The 18,966-nt window shown below is 35.6% G+C and overlaps 3 protein-coding genes across 4 annotated transcripts; 2 read left to right on the top strand and 1 right to left on the bottom strand.

The window, feature by feature from the left end:
* The first annotated feature begins 374 nt into the window (after positions 1 to 374).
* LOC110809801 (cellulose synthase A catalytic subunit 1 [UDP-forming]) lies at positions 375 to 8,307 on the top strand. The gene is made up of 14 exons (XM_022035729.2): positions 375 to 662; positions 1,886 to 2,081; positions 2,169 to 2,350; positions 3,077 to 3,191; positions 3,297 to 3,483; positions 3,697 to 3,963; positions 4,061 to 4,406; positions 4,690 to 4,827; positions 4,926 to 5,051; positions 5,661 to 5,873; positions 5,966 to 6,230; positions 6,373 to 6,569; positions 6,688 to 7,038; positions 7,330 to 8,307. Exons 1-14 carry the CDS (start codon positions 579 to 581, stop codon positions 7,912 to 7,914), a joined length of 3,252 nt encoding a protein of 1,083 aa, XP_021891421.2. The 5' UTR covers positions 375 to 578; the 3' UTR covers positions 7,915 to 8,307.
* Positions 8,308 to 8,947: 640 nt separating this feature from the next.
* On the top strand, positions 8,948 to 11,381 carry LOC110809802 (uncharacterized protein At2g34160-like). Of its 2 annotated transcripts, none has more exons than XM_088207448.1 (5): positions 8,948 to 9,245; positions 9,937 to 9,985; positions 10,424 to 10,486; positions 10,568 to 10,632; positions 10,855 to 11,045. In XM_088207448.1, exons 1-5 carry the CDS (start codon positions 9,120 to 9,122, stop codon positions 10,867 to 10,869), a joined length of 318 nt encoding a protein of 105 aa, XP_088063574.1. In that variant the 5' UTR covers positions 8,948 to 9,119; the 3' UTR covers positions 10,870 to 11,045. The 2 variants fall into 2 exon arrangements, with proteins under 2 accessions (XP_088063574.1, XP_021891422.1); XM_022035730.2 differs by lacking the exon at positions 10,855 to 11,045 and adding an exon at positions 11,081 to 11,381 and having other exon boundaries at positions 8,951 to 9,245.
* Positions 11,382 to 11,795: 414 nt separating this feature from the next.
* SHS1 (Mitochondrial substrate carrier family protein) lies at positions 11,796 to 16,153 on the bottom strand. The gene is made up of 3 exons (XM_088207447.1): positions 15,135 to 16,153; positions 12,972 to 13,133; positions 11,796 to 12,675 (listed from the first exon to the last, which is right to left on the bottom strand). The coding sequence occupies exons 1-3, from the start codon at positions 15,684 to 15,686 to the stop codon at positions 12,205 to 12,207; spliced, it is 1,185 nt and encodes a 394-aa protein (XP_088063573.1). The 5' UTR covers positions 15,687 to 16,153; the 3' UTR covers positions 11,796 to 12,204.
* Positions 16,154 to 18,966: the final 2,813 nt, after the last annotated feature.

Below are 18,966 nucleotides of genomic sequence, written 5' to 3'. Positions count from 1 at the left end.
TTTATTTTAATAAAAAACATATATACCAACTATTTAATTAATTAATATTTTAATTTTAATTTTCAGCAAAATTAATTTTTTATACAACAATATCAAAACTTTTTGACAATATTAACACATAATATTTAATTTAGTTTTTTTTTCAACTTATTGCTTATAAACTCAAATAATAAAGGCTTATAATATAACTTATTACAAACAAAAGCATATATTATAATGAATAGTTAAGGTGATTTCTCAATGAATCTCCACGGCCAACCCGCGGCCGGGGTTAGGTACGCAAGCAACCGGTTCAGGCGGTAAATGTATGAGGTCATAAATAATTATTAATAAAATAAATAATCACACACAAACGAAACGATAAAATGACAAGTTAATGCATAAGTGACAGAGAAAGAGGAAGAGTGGATAGCTGGAACGAGTAGAGAGAGAAAGAGAGAGAGCAATGGCGTGTTGAGTGGGTGAAGAACTCACAGTCTCTCTTTACTCCCCTACCAAAGATACGTTTATTTGTTCACATTGAGAAGGGATCCCGACAGATCTACTGTCATTTCTGAGAAAACTGGCATATCGAAAACATGGAAGCGAATGCCGGAATGGTGGCCGGTTCGCACCGGAGAAACGAGCTGGTTCGGATTCGCCACGATTCATCCGATAGTGGGGTTTGTGATTTAGCTATCTATTTAAATTTATGGTTCAAGATTGTAAATTTAACCATTATTGTTATTATTTTTTAATTTGTTTGCTTATGTGGAGTAATTCGATCGGGCACTTGCATTGCGGTGTGTAGATCTGATCTGACGTCTGATTGTGGGAAAATGACTTTTGAGCTCACTGTTTAGTAGTCATCTTCAGTGATTTTAAGAGTGGTTTTTGATGGGTTTAACGTAAGCTGATAGATTTTCCAGTATCAATCTGGAAAGCTAATTTGATAGAAAATGAAATATCGGACCTTAGATCCGAGTTCTGGTTGTGTGATTACGTGTTTTCCGGTTCAAAATTGGTCGCGATCGTACTTTGGTATGGAAGTATTACTTTGGTTCGTACTCTATGTGACGTTTCTTGGATGAAATTTACGGGCTTGATTTTGATTTTGGATGTTTAAATCAGTGTGCTGGTATTAGAGAGTGAAATTCATTTTTGAAACTTTAAATTTGTGATGATTATTCACGGTGTTCTAGTCTGAAATTTGTAATTATTATTGACAGTGTTCTAGTCTGAAATTTGGTTTTTCGATTGGGATTCATGTATTTTCGGGCTGTAGATCATGTTGGGGTCTTTGCTCTTATTCTGTTGGTGCTGTACTTGTTCTGAGTTTTAGATTGTATCATTTTCGCTTCTGGGAATTTTTTGTCGTTTATTTTCTTAGCATTTGTTGGTTGTTCCATCAAAGCTACATTTTACCTGGGAGCTTGACAGTCTACACAAACTGAAGAACACCGTTGCAATTGAAATATTTTCGCTCATGCTATTCTTCTTTCCCTTGATAAGATGAAGTTTCCAGTCTGCTGATCTCCCTTACTTCTTATGTTGTCCTGTTACATTTGGCTGATGCTTCAGTCTAAATTTTGTTCAAACAGTTCTTTAGATGTGTTGTTCCCTTATTTACTGGTCCATTTAATTGCTTTAAGAACTTTCAGATTGATCAGGCATCGAGAAGAACTTCTTTTGTGTTTCTGGAAATTAATGTCATTTGGATTTATTTCCTTTCCAGGCTAGACTGTGGTTTCTGTTCAAAATTCAGTATTCAGATTAATCATTTGTTTGGATATTACGTTGACATATTGCATACTTTTTTAACAGCATCTTTTGCTTTTCTTCTTTTTGCTTTCCTTTTTCCTCTTGGAATTCTAACCAGTTTTTCGCCTGTTGATAATGAATGCAGCCCAAACCTCTGAAGCATTTAAATGGCCAGATGTGTCAGATCTGTGGTGATACAGTTGGACTCACTGCCAGTGGTGATGTATTTGTTGCTTGCAATGAATGTGGTTTTCCAGTTTGCCGTCCTTGCTATGAGTATGAGCGGAAGGATGGAAGTCAATCTTGTCCTCAGTGCAAGACCAGATACAAAAGGCAGAAAGGTTAGTTTGTTTATTTATCATCTCAGTTCAACCTTTTCCGGTGGTTTTAACGCTAGAAACACATTGATGATGAGGATGATGTTTCAGGAAGTCCTCGTGTTGATGGGGATGATGATGAGGATGATGTTGACGATTTGGAGAATGAGTTCAATTATTCTCAAGGAAATAACAAGGCAAGACGTCAGTGGCAGAGTGAAGATGGAGAATTTTCATCATCCTCTAGACATGAATCTCAACAACCGATTCCTCTTCTCACCCATGGCCATACGGTAGGCGTAGTCCTAAATTCTCGGAACAAGTTGGGGATCATTTTTAGCCTTCCAAAAAATTTCTGGTTATTAAGTCATTTGAACGTATTTCAGAAGAATCTGTGTCAAGTTGTTATAGATGCAAGTGCAAGCTTGTTTTAACCGTGGTTTTCTGAAATCATCTCATAAATCATCTGCATGCTTTTGGAGCTCTGATGTGAAAGATTGAGAGATTTTGTTGTTTAGTTGGTTTTTGAACTTCTAATTTGTTGAATTTGGGTGCAGACAAATATTGCAGGGACATCGCTGTCCATTATCTTAACAAATTTTTTACTTGAAAACTCATTTCAGCTTGGCATGTTTGGTCCCCAAAAAACTGACTTTTTAGATACCCTTGTTTTTACTAATTCTTAGCACAATTCCTAATTCTTTTGTTGTTTATGTATATCACGCCTTGATTAGAGTAATGCCAAAAGTAGCTTCGTTTTTTTTGAATTGATGATTGTAAAAGATTCTTGTTGAATTGATGATTTTAAATGATTCTTATTCTTCTTGTAATCATAAAAACTATTTTAAGACAGGGAAACCAAGGTTTTTTTTTTTTTTTTTTTTTAAGTTTAGATTGCAAAATGATCTTTTACCAAACTTGCAATTGTATGAACAGTCAATGTCTTACATCATTCTGTTATTCGCATCTAAATTTGTTTTGGAACTCCATATGCTTAGTGATGTGCATTATATATTCAGGTATCTGGGGAGATTCCTACACCTGACAACCAATCTGTTAGAACTACATCAGGTCCTTTAGGCCCTTCCGAGAAGAATGTTAATTCTTCTCCTTATGTTGATCCAAGGCAGCCAGGTATCAATGTAACTTGAGTTGTTCATTTAAAAACCCTCACAGTACTTGCTGTATCATTTTATAGTTTTATGACTTCTCAATTTATTGCATAATCTACTCTTGCAGTTCCGGTTAGAATTGTTGACCCATCAAAAGACTTGAACTCCTATGGGCTTGGAAATGTTGATTGGAAAGAAAGGGTTGAAGGTTGGAAGCTCAAACAGGAGAAGAATATAGTGCACATGACCAACAGATACCCTGAAGGGAAAGGAGACATAGAAGGCACTGGTTCAAATGGAGAAGAACTTCAAATGTGCGTTTGTTTCTAGTTGAATAGTACACAAGTCAAATTTACTGCTTGAAAAATCACTTTTAGGATTGTAGAAGTTACACGTTGTTGATCATTTGTTATCAGCTCTGTAAAAATATAGGCATGCTTTATGATTTATGGAAAGTGAATGACTTACTCTCAACTTAATTTTGAGTCTTTATTTTTGCTCAAAGACTAATAGATTTTGCATCACAGGGCTGATGATGCTCGACAACCTCTGAGTCGTATAGTGCCTATTTCTTCATCTCACCTGACCCCTTATCGTGTTGTGATCATTCTTCGGCTTATCATTTTGGGCTTCTTCTTACAATATCGTGTAACTCATCCCGTGAAAGATGCATACCCATTGTGGCTGACCTCAGTTATCTGTGAGATTTGGTTTGCCTTATCTTGGCTTCTAGATCAGTTTCCAAAATGGTCTCCCATCAATCGAGAGACTTATCTTGACAGGCTGGCATTAAGGTCATTTGCGATTATTTTACTTTCTGTGGTGGCTAATTGAGTAAAGTTTCTGTAAATTTTGAAGGCTAGTTGTTATTTATCATATCTTTTATTGCAGATTTGATCGGGAAGGTGAACCATCACAACTAGCTCCAGTTGATGTGTTTGTCAGTACAGTGGACCCCCTTAAGGAGCCTCCTCTTGTAACAGCAAACACTGTTCTGTCAATCCTTGCTGTGGACTACCCTGTGGACAAAGTATCTTGCTATGTTTCAGATGATGGTTCAGCAATGTTGACTTTTGAAGCCCTTTCTGAAACTGCAGAATTTGCAAGGAAGTGGGTGCCTTTTTGCAAGAAGCACAACATTGAGCCCAGAGCCCCAGAGTTTTATTTTGCCCAGAAGATAGATTACTTAAAGGACAAAATTCAGCCTTCTTTTGTTAAAGAACGCCGAGCGATGAAGGTGAGTCATGTGATACTTGATACTTGTTTAGTGACTTGCATCAGAGATAAAATCCGTACTTCAGTTTTCAACACAAGTATTCTAGTCAATCAAATTGTTTTCCAATGAATTGACAGAATATTTCCAGTTATCTATACTTTATGAAATCACAATAGTGAGTGGGAAGTTTATACTGTTGTTTCTCTTATGCTTGCTGAACATCCGTAATTGTTATCAGCTCAGTCAATTTTAATGCCTTATCAAGTTTAACAAATGCTAAAAAGAATTGAACATTTGGCAACAGAGAGAATATGAGGAATTCAAGGTGCGTATTAATGCCCTTGTTGCAAAAGCTCAGAAAATGCCTGAAGAAGGTTGGACAATGCAGGATGGTACTCCCTGGCCTGGAAATAATCCCAGAGACCATCCAGGAATGATCCAGGTACTATCATCCGTACATGCACATACAGTGTTGTCTTTTCTCTTTACACTTTTGTTGCAATCAGTTCCTAACCTGTTACTATGTATTATTCTTAACAGGTCTTCCTGGGCCACAGTGGAGGTCTTGATACTGATGGAAATGAGCTGCCTCGACTTGTTTATGTTTCTCGTGAGAAGCGACCGGGCTTCCAACATCACAAGAAAGCCGGTGCCATGAATGCATTGGTTGGTAATCCTTGAACCTTATGTCCCACCTTGCTACATTTTCTCATGACCAATTTGCTGCAATAGTGGTTTGAACATTACTTTAATTCATTTATACATCATTAATTTTCTAGCATGATATTTTTAATCTTCTGCTGTGCTAAGGCAAGAGCAGTCTGCCATTTGAGCCCTGACCTCTCCTATGAGGGCCTCTACTCCCACAGGGTGGGTATTGTATCAGAGTGTGTTAAGTGACCATATAGTCCCACGAGCTTGGTCTTGTAGCATAATGTGTTAGTTGCTAGAGAAGTTAATTTATTCTAGGTGCATTTATGCTGAAAGATGGTTAGAAAAAGACCACTGGCTGGATGTTGCATATGGTAACTGTTACCAATTACATGGGCAGTAAGCGTACTGCTTGGTGATTACTAGTGTGGACTTCATTTATAAAAGGATGCTTGCTATCCATTAATAATAAGGCGAGCTTGTGGCCAATTTACATTCTCTCACAGGAAGATAAGATTATGTTCGCATGACAAACTGTGATTCAACAATGGGTTGAAATGAACTGGGGAGACCTGTGTGCATATTTGATTGGTTATCTTTCTTAGGTTTGTTGGTGTTATGCAGATTCGAGTTTCAGCTGTGTTGACCAATGGAGCATTTCTGTTGAACGTGGATTGTGATCACTACTTCAATAACAGCAAAGCTCTTAAAGAGGCCATGTGTTTCTTGATGGATCCTGTTCTTGGAAAGAAGACCTGCTATGTACAATTCCCACAACGTTTTGACGGCATTGACTTGCATGATCGATATGCCAATCGTAATATCGTTTTCTTTGACGTGAGTACCAAGTGATATATCATGAAAATTCATATCTTTCCCATTTTATGGTTATTTGACATGGTATGGACTTGTATATTTTTGCATTGTAGATCAACTTGAAAGGGCTGGATGGTATCCAGGGACCGGTCTACGTGGGAACTGGTTGTTGTTTCAATAGGCAAGCTCTATATGGATATGATCCTGTTTTGACTGAGGCAGATTTGGAGCCAAATATTATTGTGAAGAGTTGTTGTGGCTCAAGGAAGAAGGGAAAGAGTGGGAATAAGAAGTACATTGACAAGAAGAGGGCAATGAGAAGAACTGAATCCACTGTTCCTATTTTCAATATGGAAGACATTGAAGAGGGTGTTGAAGGTCGGTCTGCTCTTGCTTTTAAATATTACGTTTTGTTAAATTTTCCTGTGCATTAATATGCTTGTCCTGACGTTAATCTTTGCAACTCGTTCACAATATTAAGAAAAAATTGTTTTAAGTCCTCGCATTTTCAATTGTGCAGGGTATGATGATGAGAGGTCTCTTCTCATGTCTCAGAAGAGCTTGGAGAAGCGTTTTGGTCAATCCCCAGTATTCATTGCCGCCACCTTCCAGGAACAGGGAGGAATTCCACCATCAACCAACCCTGCAACTCTTCTTAAAGAGGCAATCCATGTCATTAGCTGTGGATACGAGGACAAGACTGAGTGGGGCAAAGAGGTTAGTTCATGCAGCATATAGCTTCCTAGTCATACATCTAAATAGTTTCTTGAAAAATGCTACTTAATATGGTTTTATACCAATATATGCTTGATAAAAGCCTTCTCTCCTGCATCAGATTGGATGGATCTATGGTTCTGTGACGGAAGATATTTTAACTGGGTTTAAAATGCATGCCCGTGGTTGGATATCAATCTACTGCATGCCTCCTCGCCCTGCATTCAAAGGGTCTGCACCTATCAATCTTTCTGATCGTTTGAACCAGGTTCTTCGGTGGGCCTTAGGGTCTATTGAGATTCTGCTCAGTAGGCATTGTCCCATATGGTATGGCTACAACGGAAGATTGAAGCTTTTGGAGAGACTTGCATACATTAACACCATTGTCTACCCCCTAACATCTATCCCATTGCTGGCTTACTGTACACTCCCTGCTTTTTGCCTTCTGACTGGAAAGTTCATCATTCCTGAGGTGAGCCGAACTTAATATTCTGGTAACATCTGATGGCTGTAATTATGTATCTTTCTTGCCTCCTGATGTTATACTTTTGATACGCTTGCCGGAAAAGTGCTTTATTTGCGACAAGTCCTGCATGCCATGGTGTAGTTTGTTTTAATTTGGAATGGATGTAGGAAGGTGTTAGAGGCTCCACATCGATTTATTAGGCCTACTATGATTCATCCTTTGTTTTACCTGTCTAGCATATCCTGTATTTTATATCTTCATCATGCTTATTGATGAATTTTCATGAAATACATGCAGATAAGCAATTTTGCTAGCATGTGGTTCATTCTTCTCTTCATCTCTATCTTTGCTACCGGAATACTTGAGCTTCGTTGGAGTGGTGTTAGTATCGAGGACTGGTGGAGGAATGAACAGTTCTGGGTCATTGGTGGTACATCAGCTCATCTTTTTGCAGTCTTCCAAGGGCTTTTGAAGGTACTTGCAGGAATTGACACCAACTTCACTGTCACGTCAAAGGCCTCTGACGACGATGGGGATTTTGCAGAACTTTATGTGTTTAAATGGACATCTCTTCTAATCCCTCCAACTACAGTCCTCTTAGTGAATATGGTGGGAATTGTTGCTGGTGTGTCTTATGCCATAAACAGTGGCTACCAATCATGGGGTCCTCTATTTGGTAAGCTTTTCTTTGCCATCTGGGTCATTGCCCATCTTTATCCTTTCCTGAAAGGTTTGCTGGGCCGGCAAAATCGGACACCCACCATCGTCATTGTCTGGTCAATCCTTCTTGCCTCCATTTTCTCCTTGCTTTGGGTCCGGATTGACCCCTTCACTGCAGGCACCAACAAAGCTGCAAATGGTCAATGTGGCATCAATTGTTAATTTGTTACAAGGCCATAAAAGCCGGGTCTCTCTCCTTCGAGCTCACTCGTGTATATAACAGGAAAGTCAAGAGGATTACCAAAATGTCAACACCATCTAAATTATATACCGTTCTTGAATGGAAGTACTTTTGCCTGGAGCTTTTGATGGATGATGAAGGAGAAAAGTATTTTGTATGATTTTTTTAGGGGTATAATCTATAGTTCTAGCAAGCTTCTATGGTGGATCTCCAAATACTATTTGTACTCATTGCAGACCTAAAATTTAAACTTTGTGGTGTTATTGTGCAGCCTTCTGTAATTCTATTCTAAATGGTTTTTTGGTTCAGAACATATGGATATTGGATAGTATCTGTTCATCTAATGCCATCCAAACAACTCTAATTCTTTCCAATTTTGAGACTTCACTATTATTTGTCTTGTTGATGGGTTTGGATATAAATTTTTTTATAATTTATTAGTTTTTCAAAATTATATATATATATATTTAATCTTAAAATTCCTACACGTATAAATATCTATAATAAATTATTAATTTGATATAAAATAATAGAAAATTAAACAACAAAGTCTTGAATATCATAAAGATTATACTAAAATAAACTTAAATTATCCTTTCGTTTATGTTCATTTAATTGATAATTCTTAATACCCACAAGTCCATTTTATTTAGGTGATTTAATATTTTATGAAGTTATTAATACAAATAAAATACTAGATTATATATATATATATACGTATATACCAATACTATATCCTCATTCTCTTAATAATGTAATAGAAATATCATCTTATAAAATTTAACTAATCATTTCAAAATATTTTTATACAATTTACTGTTTATCACACGAATATTAATTAATTTTGGGTATTTGCTAATGATTTAGGGGGCACTGTTCAGCCTTTTTTAAAAAAAAAAACTTTTTTTTTTTTTAGGAAAATAAGTCTATTTTATAACGGTAATTACAGTTAAAGGAAAACGACGTCGTTGGGCATCAAAGCTAATCCAAAAACCCTTCAAAAATGCATCCAGGGTTTTGTGAACTCTCAGTCTCTCAGGTAGCCTCCCTTGTATAACCTTTTTCATTGCTGGAGTTTCTAGAGGGAGAAAAATCTAGTTTGAGGTTTCCCCATCTCCATAGAGTATTGTTATAGAAGGAGCAATTATTAGGGTTTTTATTTTTCTCTCTGTAGAGCTTGAAGGGAATGGAGGTGATAACAGAGGGAGTTTCGAACATAAACATCTCGGATTCTTCTTCTGCCAACAAGAAGAACCGAATCCAAGTCTCTAACACCAAAAAGCCCCTCTTCTTCTATGTTAACCTCGCCAAGGTGCTGTTTCTCTGCTTATCAATCCCTTTTATGGTTGCTTCCTGTTCAGTTGCTGAAAATTTTGGGATAAACGGAATTAAATAGATAGTTTGGTGCTTTATTTGTTTGGTTTGTCTACTATCTTCTACAGGTGTCTTATTTCTAGCTAGGGTTTCTTCTCTCTTTTTTATTCTATCTCCGGAGATCTGTCAAGAGCTAGGTTTATCATTGGAATCTGCTTTGATTGCAGAGAAAGTTGTGGAATAGAAATTGATCCTAGACTAATATTTAGGCCTTTTCAAATGCTTACGTGTTCATACTTTTGACGACGGATGTTTTATGGTTAAGTTTATAAAATTGATTAGGGGAAGAAAGTTGTCTTGTATGATGTATAGTACGGATTATGGATGAGACCATCTATTAGACTCATCTTCACGAAATTGTAGTATTTATGTGTTTGTGGCTTATTATGCACCATCTATTTGTTCAGTTATTGAAAAATATTCTGAATTGAGACTCGAAGTTAGTAGCTTGGCTGTGTTGGTTAAACAGATAACAGAAACTTTATCACTTCTCTCTCTCCAGATATGTTGATCTTTAGCATGACCATGAAGCAAATAGTGTTCATCTTTCTAGTCTGAAGAATCTTTTACTTACCTTCTATGAAATTTCTCCTTTAGTCTTCTTGTTGATATAGTGATTGCCTGTGCAGAGGTACATGCAGCAGCACAATGAGGTGGAACTCTCAGCTCTTGGAATGGGTATTTATCCTCAGCCATCCTGTTGCTATCATATATGCATATATTTGCTGTTTGGTGTTAGCAGTGCGGATGCTTATATTTTTGCTTTTGATGCTCAAGGAACCATGTTTTTTAATTCTCATTGATGTTTAAGAATGGAAAGAATTTACTTCACACCCCAAGAAGGGTGATAACTTTTGTTGCTGTTATTCTGTGAAAAAAAGAGGAGAGGGTACTTCATTGTTGTGGCTTAGTACTTTTAAGGAAACCGAACTAGCTAACATGGTGGGCATAGTTCCTACTTTGTTGAAGAATGCGTTGCTCTATGGATATACTCTGTTTATGTGTTTGAAGAGACTGACCTTTCTGGAGTCTCTTAGTTTTATTTGTCTGAATTTGTAAATCGGAATGCATCTTGCTTAAATAGAGGACTGACTTTCCTACGGTATACATCTGCAGCCATTGCAACAGTTGTTACAATTGCTGAGATCTTGAAGAACAATGGACTGGCTGTTGAGAAAAGTAAAATCCTTCCTTGTCTCGTTTGGTTTCCAAATATATATTGAGAACTTGAACTTAATTGTCTTGATATACCAAACACAGGAATCATGACATCTACTGTAGACATGAGGGAAGAAACAGGAGGACGCCCTGTTCAGAAAGCAAAGGTAGATCCCTTTTTAAGTCATTGTATATTTTGCTTGTTCTACATCATCGGGCTCTTTATGATTGATCTTAGTTAGTTTTTCCTCAATGCATCATTTATTTTAAGAACCTCAGGATTGTTTGGTGCATGCACACCAGTGAATTTCACTGGGATGTACTGTTGATAGCTTTCAAGATTAGCTTAAGGACACCTTCTAAGTAGTTTGAGTTGCTGCCAATGGCAGATTTCCCTGTTTTGAGTGATCTTTAGGTCTATAGGGCAAAGTGGCACAGTTGCTGCTTGATGAATCTCTCACTGGAAGTCTTCTGGCTGCTCATCTTGGGTCCAGCAGCTGATGTTTATGTTTGTCGCTAGGATTTCCAAATTAAGTAGATCCAATTTTGTCTACTTTTTGTAATTTTGTCTCTGTTGAGACTTGAAAGACTAACAATATGGAGCTATTTTGGTAGATTGAAATCTTGCTTGGAAAGACGGAGAAGTTTGATGAGTTGATGGCTGCTGCACAGGGGGAAATCATAGACAATGAGGAGCAGAGCTAAAGCTCGAGACGAGTTTCCTTAAAAGTCAGCATGTTCTTAGTGTCCAAGTTGTGAACCTCTATTAGTTATTCTTAATGTTTTTTAAATTAATTTTCACTAGCTGCCATGACTTTTCTAGGATTTCTTTTTCTTCTTTATCTGTTTGTAAAAAATTATGTTTTTCTTGTTAAAAATTCAAAATTGTTTAAAGTTCATGCTTCCTCAAGGATAATCCGCTTTTACCAACCAAACTATCATATCTACACTTCAGGTTGACCGGTTTCTTTACGTGTAGATATGATGCCATTGGCTCCATTGGTTTTGAAATTATATTTCTGTGGAATTTGTGCCAGATAGATTTTGGTGCAAAAATGAACTAGTAAGAATTTGAGCACATTTTGTACCGTTCTAGATATCTTAAGTTGAAGAACTAGTGGATCTGAGTATTGCACCAATCACAATCAGCATCCTAAAAGTACGAGTTAAATAGGATTGACAATGACAATATAAATTAAGAAAATTGTCTCTATATTTTCAAGTGTCACTTTACTGTTTAGAGGCTTGATTGAATTGCTCATATATATATATATATATTTGTATGACTAATGGCTTTGCAGACAAATTAAACATCCATGGCGAGAGAATATCCCAATAGCAATGCTCATGAAAGGTTTCCACTGATATTTACAAATTTCCAAGTAGTAAAATCATTACTTGTTTGTTCTCGCAATTAAACAAATGCAGTGCAATAACGAATCACTGCTTTACGCCTCGAAATCTTTTTGCACTAAAGTAGGTATCAATAGATGCGCAAGCAGTGCACAAGTCCCAGAAAAACTCTCGGTTATTATTTAAGAAAAACCAAAGCAACAAAGAAGAAAAGAATTTTATGACATGTTTGATTGTTCAAACCTCACGAGTCTTCCAACAAAGTGTTTTAACTGCGCCCTGAACCCTGCAAAAAAGAAGAGCGAGAAGAGCATGCAAAATAATAAAAAAGCATGTCTCTCTCTTTCCCTCATCCAACCAATCATTTATTCCACAATGTATGATCTCTATGCCTCCTCTTTCTCCACCAGTATCTTCTTACATGCTTCATAGCACATGAAAGAGATCCCAGCTGCTGGCACCAGCTTCATGCAACTGGGTCCTAAACCTTTATACAAACCATGTATCCCTTCTTGTTCAAGTATGCTTGCAAGCGCATGAAGCACATTCTTATATACCTGTCTTCCGCTCAGAGCTCCGACTTGCATGTGCTTTCGAGCAACCTCGAGAGGGAACGTTGCACTACTTGAAATTGCGCCGGCTAATGACCCAATTAGGAGGGTTTCTATGTTTCCAATTTTCTCCTGTTTAAAGATTTTCCGATATGCTTTTCGCAATGTGTCATAAGCACAGTAATTAGTTGCTGCATATGGGATTACTCCTATAAGACTTGGGGCAAGGCCTCTGTATAGTTCAGCAGGGCCTTCTTCTCGCAATATTTTTAGGAATGCATCAAATATTCCATTATAAACATCTCCCTGTCGAAGAAATACAAACTTTTGAGTCACAGCTTATAATATAGTAAGCAGGATGAGAAGTGCTAAATCTCAGACACAAAACACTTACACAGACACATGATAATTGGTGTGGATACAAAGAAATTTTTTTCGTTTATCTAATGTGGATAACCAACCTATACTTTTTATAATTTTGCAGGCAATTTTTTACATAAATATTTGTCTGTAGCATTACTCATGCACTATAGGTGCTAATTTATTATTTCATAATAACACAACCTACAGAATCTACAAATAAGGGTATAATTTATGATCACCTGTATGGTCAGTCGAGTCTTGATTAATTCAAGGGGATAGGTGCATAAAGTGGAGCTGACTCCAGCACATGCCCCTGCAACTAGTGATGCAGGAATTGGAATTTTTTGCTGCTCGCCAGGCTTGGATGATAACTTCTTATTAACAGTGTCATAAACAAAAAGCTGCAGAGAAAGTAACCCCAATATCAGACTAAATTCCTGAAGAGTAGTTACCTCCCAATGTGCAATGAATGTAAACCAACTGGCCCCATTTTATCCTCTAATATAAAAAATGATCTACATCCCACTGAGTTGACATGCAAATTGAACTTTACCAAACATCAATAAAACAGAATTGTCTCTCTCCTTTGATTCATAGATGAACTTGCTCTTTGTGGAGCACAAGTGGAAAGAAAGGAACATAGATGCCCTCTCCACTTGCAGCAGCAGTGACCAGACAAAACCTTTCTGATCACAGAAGACAACAAATGGGATGAACAGGGCAATATTTAAATAGGTTATTATGAAGAACCAAAAAATGTTTCCTTTTCTTTCTTTTTTCCTTCCCATTTTTTAAACAGTAAAACTTAGGTGTTGCCAATGGAACAACCATCGTGAAACCATCATGTCAGTATTAAATGTTCACATAGAGCAAAAATGAACTGAGAACTCAATCATTTACTATGAACACTAAAAGATGCTCAAAACAGATCTAAAGAAAGTTTTTTCAAGATGCCAACTTGACAAAATTACAAATTGAACAAAAATTTTTAACTGCGAGGACTGAGAACTTCCAAAGATTGGTATAGAGTCGATCAAATCAGAAGGTGACAAGTTAATAACAATTTGAAAAATAATTCTAATACTAGATGAAGTACAACAGAATGCTAAATATGTGGTAGGTAGGCACATGCTGATGTTTTCTGGCTGGCTTGAACTGTAAGAAAGGTCGAAAGTAAGAAACTGAAATATATAATTTTTCATAACATCAGAACAGGACTGTTTATTTCATCATTCAGTTAGAACAGTTAACACTGAGGATGGCAATGAGCCAGGTGGGACCAGACCGATTATTATTTATATAATTATATTAGTACAACATTCAGACAAGTACAAAAATATATATAACTTTGATTTTTAGCAATTCCTTTTGTTTTTTTTTAAAGTGAGTCAGGATAGATAATCTTTTTTGTTGCAGAAACTAATGACCAAGAGAATTAATACAGCGTGGTATGAATCTTAAACCCATTCCTTCTCCACCAAGGGTGGTGAATAAAACCACCTCATGTTAGCTATTCCTAGTCATAATTGCCTAACTTGGCTCCATCCAAGGTGGGGATGGCGCAGGACCTGCTTTTGTAATTGTGGGGCAATATCCATACTTATTGCCTCAACAATGAAAACTAGTTCAACTACTCTGTTAAGGAACAATGGCCTGAGTATCTGTCGAGTGCTTAAACCTGTAAGGGAACAAATCTAAACTTTCAGCTGCCAAATTCATTCAAAAAAGTAAGAGCATGGAGGACTAACAAAGACAGCAATTCAGTTCCATAACAGAAAAGAACAACTGATTTAGTTCCACAAAAAACTAATCCACATGGGTCATCCTCCCAAACAAACAGATACAAACAAACAAGACATTGACATAAAAAAAGTTGAATCTACCAAAAGATTCAACATAATAAGCAAGTACTGGCACCAAAACAGCCTTTCCGAATTAGGCTAAGTTCAGAACAAATTAAAAAATTTGTAAAAACTTTCATATACAAGTAAATGCTTAGTTCGACCATAAATATAAAAATTGAATCATATGAAATTTCACCTTAGTTTCAATTGAAATAATGGATCAAATTGGATTTGAGATGCCTTATTTTAATTCTATAAAAAGTAGCATCATTTCATAAAGAATTTTCAGATATTCTACTTGAACTTAGCGAGTGTATGCAATAAATTCCCCAAGAAATCTAAGTTTGTACCAAACATAGCCTTGACAAGCAATGGAACCTCATGATCCAACGAAATTCAGTCAGACAAGCTTGTTTTACTCAATCAAATGAATCAACAAAGCAACCATCCAAGGTTCAATCAAATAGTATCAATCAAAACCAGCCACAAGACCATATGCGAAGAGAAACTGAGAAAGGAACGAAATTCACCAAAAGTTATCAAGGAAATATATAGTACCTCAATTGCCTTACTAGGCGCAACGCGAATCACATTAACCAAATTACCTCTAAACAATCCTTTCCACCCATCAGTCTTCATAATATTATCAAACACCTGGGCGGTTGAATGCCCACTGCAACCCACCATCAAATGTGTCCTGACGGTCTCCAGTGGCGCCACTGCTGTTCTGGAAATTGCTCCCGCTATGGCCCCGCTTATCAACCTCCTCAGAGCAGGATTCGCTACCTTTATTTTCAATCTAAGACCACCCTTCTTCTTCGTCTTCTTCAGTGTCACCTCATCCGCCGGTGCACTAACAACGCGTACATCCTCCGGTGGTGATAAGTATTTCACATGCAAATCACTGTATTGTGACTTTACTCCACTTTTGTCGCCAGAGCCTGGAGAATTTGGGGACAATCCGCATCCCATTCCCATTTGACCAACGCTTGCAAACAATCCACCTGGGTGACAATACCCATCTTGAAAGCTCCATTGGGATCCCAGATTACATATGGAGAAAAAGCCATCATTTTTGTCGTCGAACAATTGGATTCCCTTCTTACCCATGAAGAAGGTTGCGGATATGGCTCTTTTGCTAGGCCTTGATCAATACCCAGATATAATTTTTCATGGTTTTAAAAAATTGAGACAGTCAGAGAGGAGGAAGAAATCCGATTTGCGCCGAAATGGTTATCCAAAAAATCCATTTTTGGGAGGATTGAGAGATCAATGCTGATTAGGAAGAGTCATGTACGTGAGGACGCCAGATATCGCTAGAATGGATATCCCGGTAGAAAAGGCGATGAAAACTAGGAAGGAAATTTGAGAAGGCTGAAACCAAAATAAAAAAGAGAACGGGTTAGGTGAATGAATCTGTTTCTCCCCCTGAAAAATGGTGTAAAGAAAGCAAAGCAATTTATATAATAGGGCTGCTTTTTTATGGTGGACCTCTCTCTCTCTCTATTGGTGGGTGGGTTAGAATCCTGGAGGAGAGAGTTAGGTTTTTGTCTTCAGGTGAGTGAAACTGAAGACTGGTTTTCTTAGCACCAAAAAAAGAGAAAATAAAAATTGAATATTGTTTTTTAGAATTTTCTTTTCCAGGAAATGGTTTTAGATACTTTCGAGATCTTTCATAAATATATGTATATATATATATTATTTTTTAAATAGATTTTTATTTTAGATACATGGTCTTTTTTTTTTGAGTCCTTTTGCAGATAATTTGCCATGATTATGGTTTTCATTTCTCATCAAGTTTCGTAGGAGCAACCGCAATTATTAGTTGTGAGGCCACATAACTAATATTTCATTTCCTAATTTTATAGAACCCTTACTATTTTTTCTTTTATAAACTATTTTATTTTCAATTTTTTGATAAGCTATTTTATTTTTAATTCCCAGAAAAATATGTTTTCTGTTTTTCTGATATGCTAGTAGTAATTTACAGTATCTATCTAAATAATTTTTTTTATCTTTTTCTCTCTAATTTTTAATTTATATTTCTAAAAATTAATTGAAATGTGTAGATTTTTTTTTATTTTTTTAAATAGCACATATGTATAGACAAATTTTAAAAATTAATAACTTTTTTTTTTTTTTTTATGGAATATTGAGGTTCCATACAAAAAATTTAACCTGCTTTTTATTAACTATTATTTCCACTATAGTAATCGAAATCTCATTGGAACAAAATTTACTTTTTGGTTGATTGGGGAGGGATTCTGGTTGGGAACTTCAATTAAAAGATAACAATAAAAATTATAACTTGGGGAATAATTTCCAAGGAGAGAAGAAAACAGAGAGGGAAGATTAAAGGGAATTGTCATTTCAACAGGAGAATAAACTTTTTATTTTTATACTCACTTTTGGTCAGTTCGCGGACCCATATCAAATCATTCTATGAATTATATATATATATATATACACTATTATATGAAACCGACAAATATTTAATGAAACAGTTGAAAAGGTATGTAGACGAGTCAAGTGCATAATTGAAACATCAACCACGTGTTCATTTCAACTAATAGTGTGTAAAAAATGCCATACGACTTCCCTTCATATCAGAATCTTAGGTCAACGGAGAAACAGTGTTATACTAAAGAGGAAGTCCTATGCCAATGCAACTTTCTACTGAACATGAGAAAGTGTTGTCAGCTATAATTAAAAGCAGTCAGTATCCAGCATGCTTTAAATGATGAGAAAGCTGGTACAGAGATGTATTATTATTTATCTTAGAATTCGCTTCTTATAAATAGCACTTTGAACATAAAATGCTAAACTTATTCTCTGAAAAAATTTTAATTCCAACATACACAAACTTAGGGAAAAAAAAAAAAAAAAAAGATTTATAGAATGCAAATGATAGAAGATTTATTTCAGTCTTCTATGGTGATGTAGTTAATCAAAGGTGGATATTTCTCCCTCTACCTTGACAAACCACTGTAAGACTAACCATATGATATTTCTCTAGCATCCATATGTGCGCTTGCACACACAAAGGGCCAAAAATCTTGAAAACGGTAGAATTCCAGGAGGAGAATGTAGTTGGTGCAATACTTAATAAAATAGTGGATTTGACACTGGAACCAGCTATTCCTCTTTCAAGCTACAACTTTTTAGTTAATTTATCATGTTACAAGTTTAACTTGTTGATAATGTCACTCTTATATAGAGGATGACCCGTATAGAATTTGAAATTTTTTTTTAGGTTTTGTTTTACCATAACTTAAAATTGAACATTTAGTGCTATTTTATTAAAGATATTCTGGTAACTATAAACTGATTTTAGAGTTTAAAAGATATTTTCATGAATTTTTTTTTAAAAATTATAGTAAAATAATTATTTTATTAAAAAAAAAAAAAAAGAGACTTGTAAGAAAAATGAAAAAAGATATTTTATAAAAGATAATTTTGAATTCTCATTTTTGTAAAGATGATATATACATTATTTACCATTAGATTGAGCTAATTTTGAAAAGTTTATAATACACATCTAATTTTTTATTTTGATTATTAAATTTTTTACTTTTATCATCGGATTGTTCAAAACAGCTTGTTGAAAATAAACTCAATTTTTGAGCTCTTTTTGTGAAATTATTCAAATTCCCCTCTCCTTCATTTAAACTTCTTTTGTATTAGACAATTGAATATTTGTTTGGCTATTAAAAGAGCAAGTTTTAGTTAGTATTATTTGTTGAATTTGGCTTTTATCTTGTACTAGAGAGAATCTTTGGTACCTATTTTTTTGGTATAGTGGACTTGCAGTATGAGCATTGCTTTCATAGTTTTTCCCTTTATATTGAAGGATTCTCCAAGTAGATTTGGTGTGTTTTTTTGTTTGTTTATTTTCAGCTGTTATTGTGCATATATTGCAAGGCAATTTTGATGATAATTATATGATATTGGACACTAGTGTCCTTAGTTGTGGGAAAGACTAGTCTCGGTAGTTTTCACGTTGTGTGTGTGTGAATTTCCATAACTTCGTAGGGCAAATACTTTCTTTCTGTAATTGCTTACAGGGTGCATTTTACTCATCACATTAACTTGTCAGTTTATTACAAAGATCAAAAACAGAGTTACCAGAAAAAATAACTTAAGTATGTTTGCTTTTGCATAAACATGTACAAATACGAAAAAAGTAAAATCAAAGATGCTTCTATAATAAATTTCTAATATTTTATACTGTGTAATAATTGTTTGTCATATAATCTTAAATTTTTATCATTAAAAATTATTGAATTAACATAAAATATTATAAGATAATCTGAAAACGTTGTCTACTAACTCTATAGTAGAATCCCTGAAAAGAACTATGAGTCTGCAACGTTTTAGGATTGATCTCTCA

Source organism: Carica papaya, chromosome 7 (genome assembly GCF_054855325.1).
Source record: "Carica papaya isolate Zhongbai chromosome 7, ASM5485532v1, whole genome shotgun sequence".
NCBI classification, from domain to species: domain Eukaryota; kingdom Viridiplantae; phylum Streptophyta; class Magnoliopsida; order Brassicales; family Caricaceae; genus Carica; species Carica papaya.
This window is presented reverse-complemented; position numbering and strand designations above follow the sequence as displayed.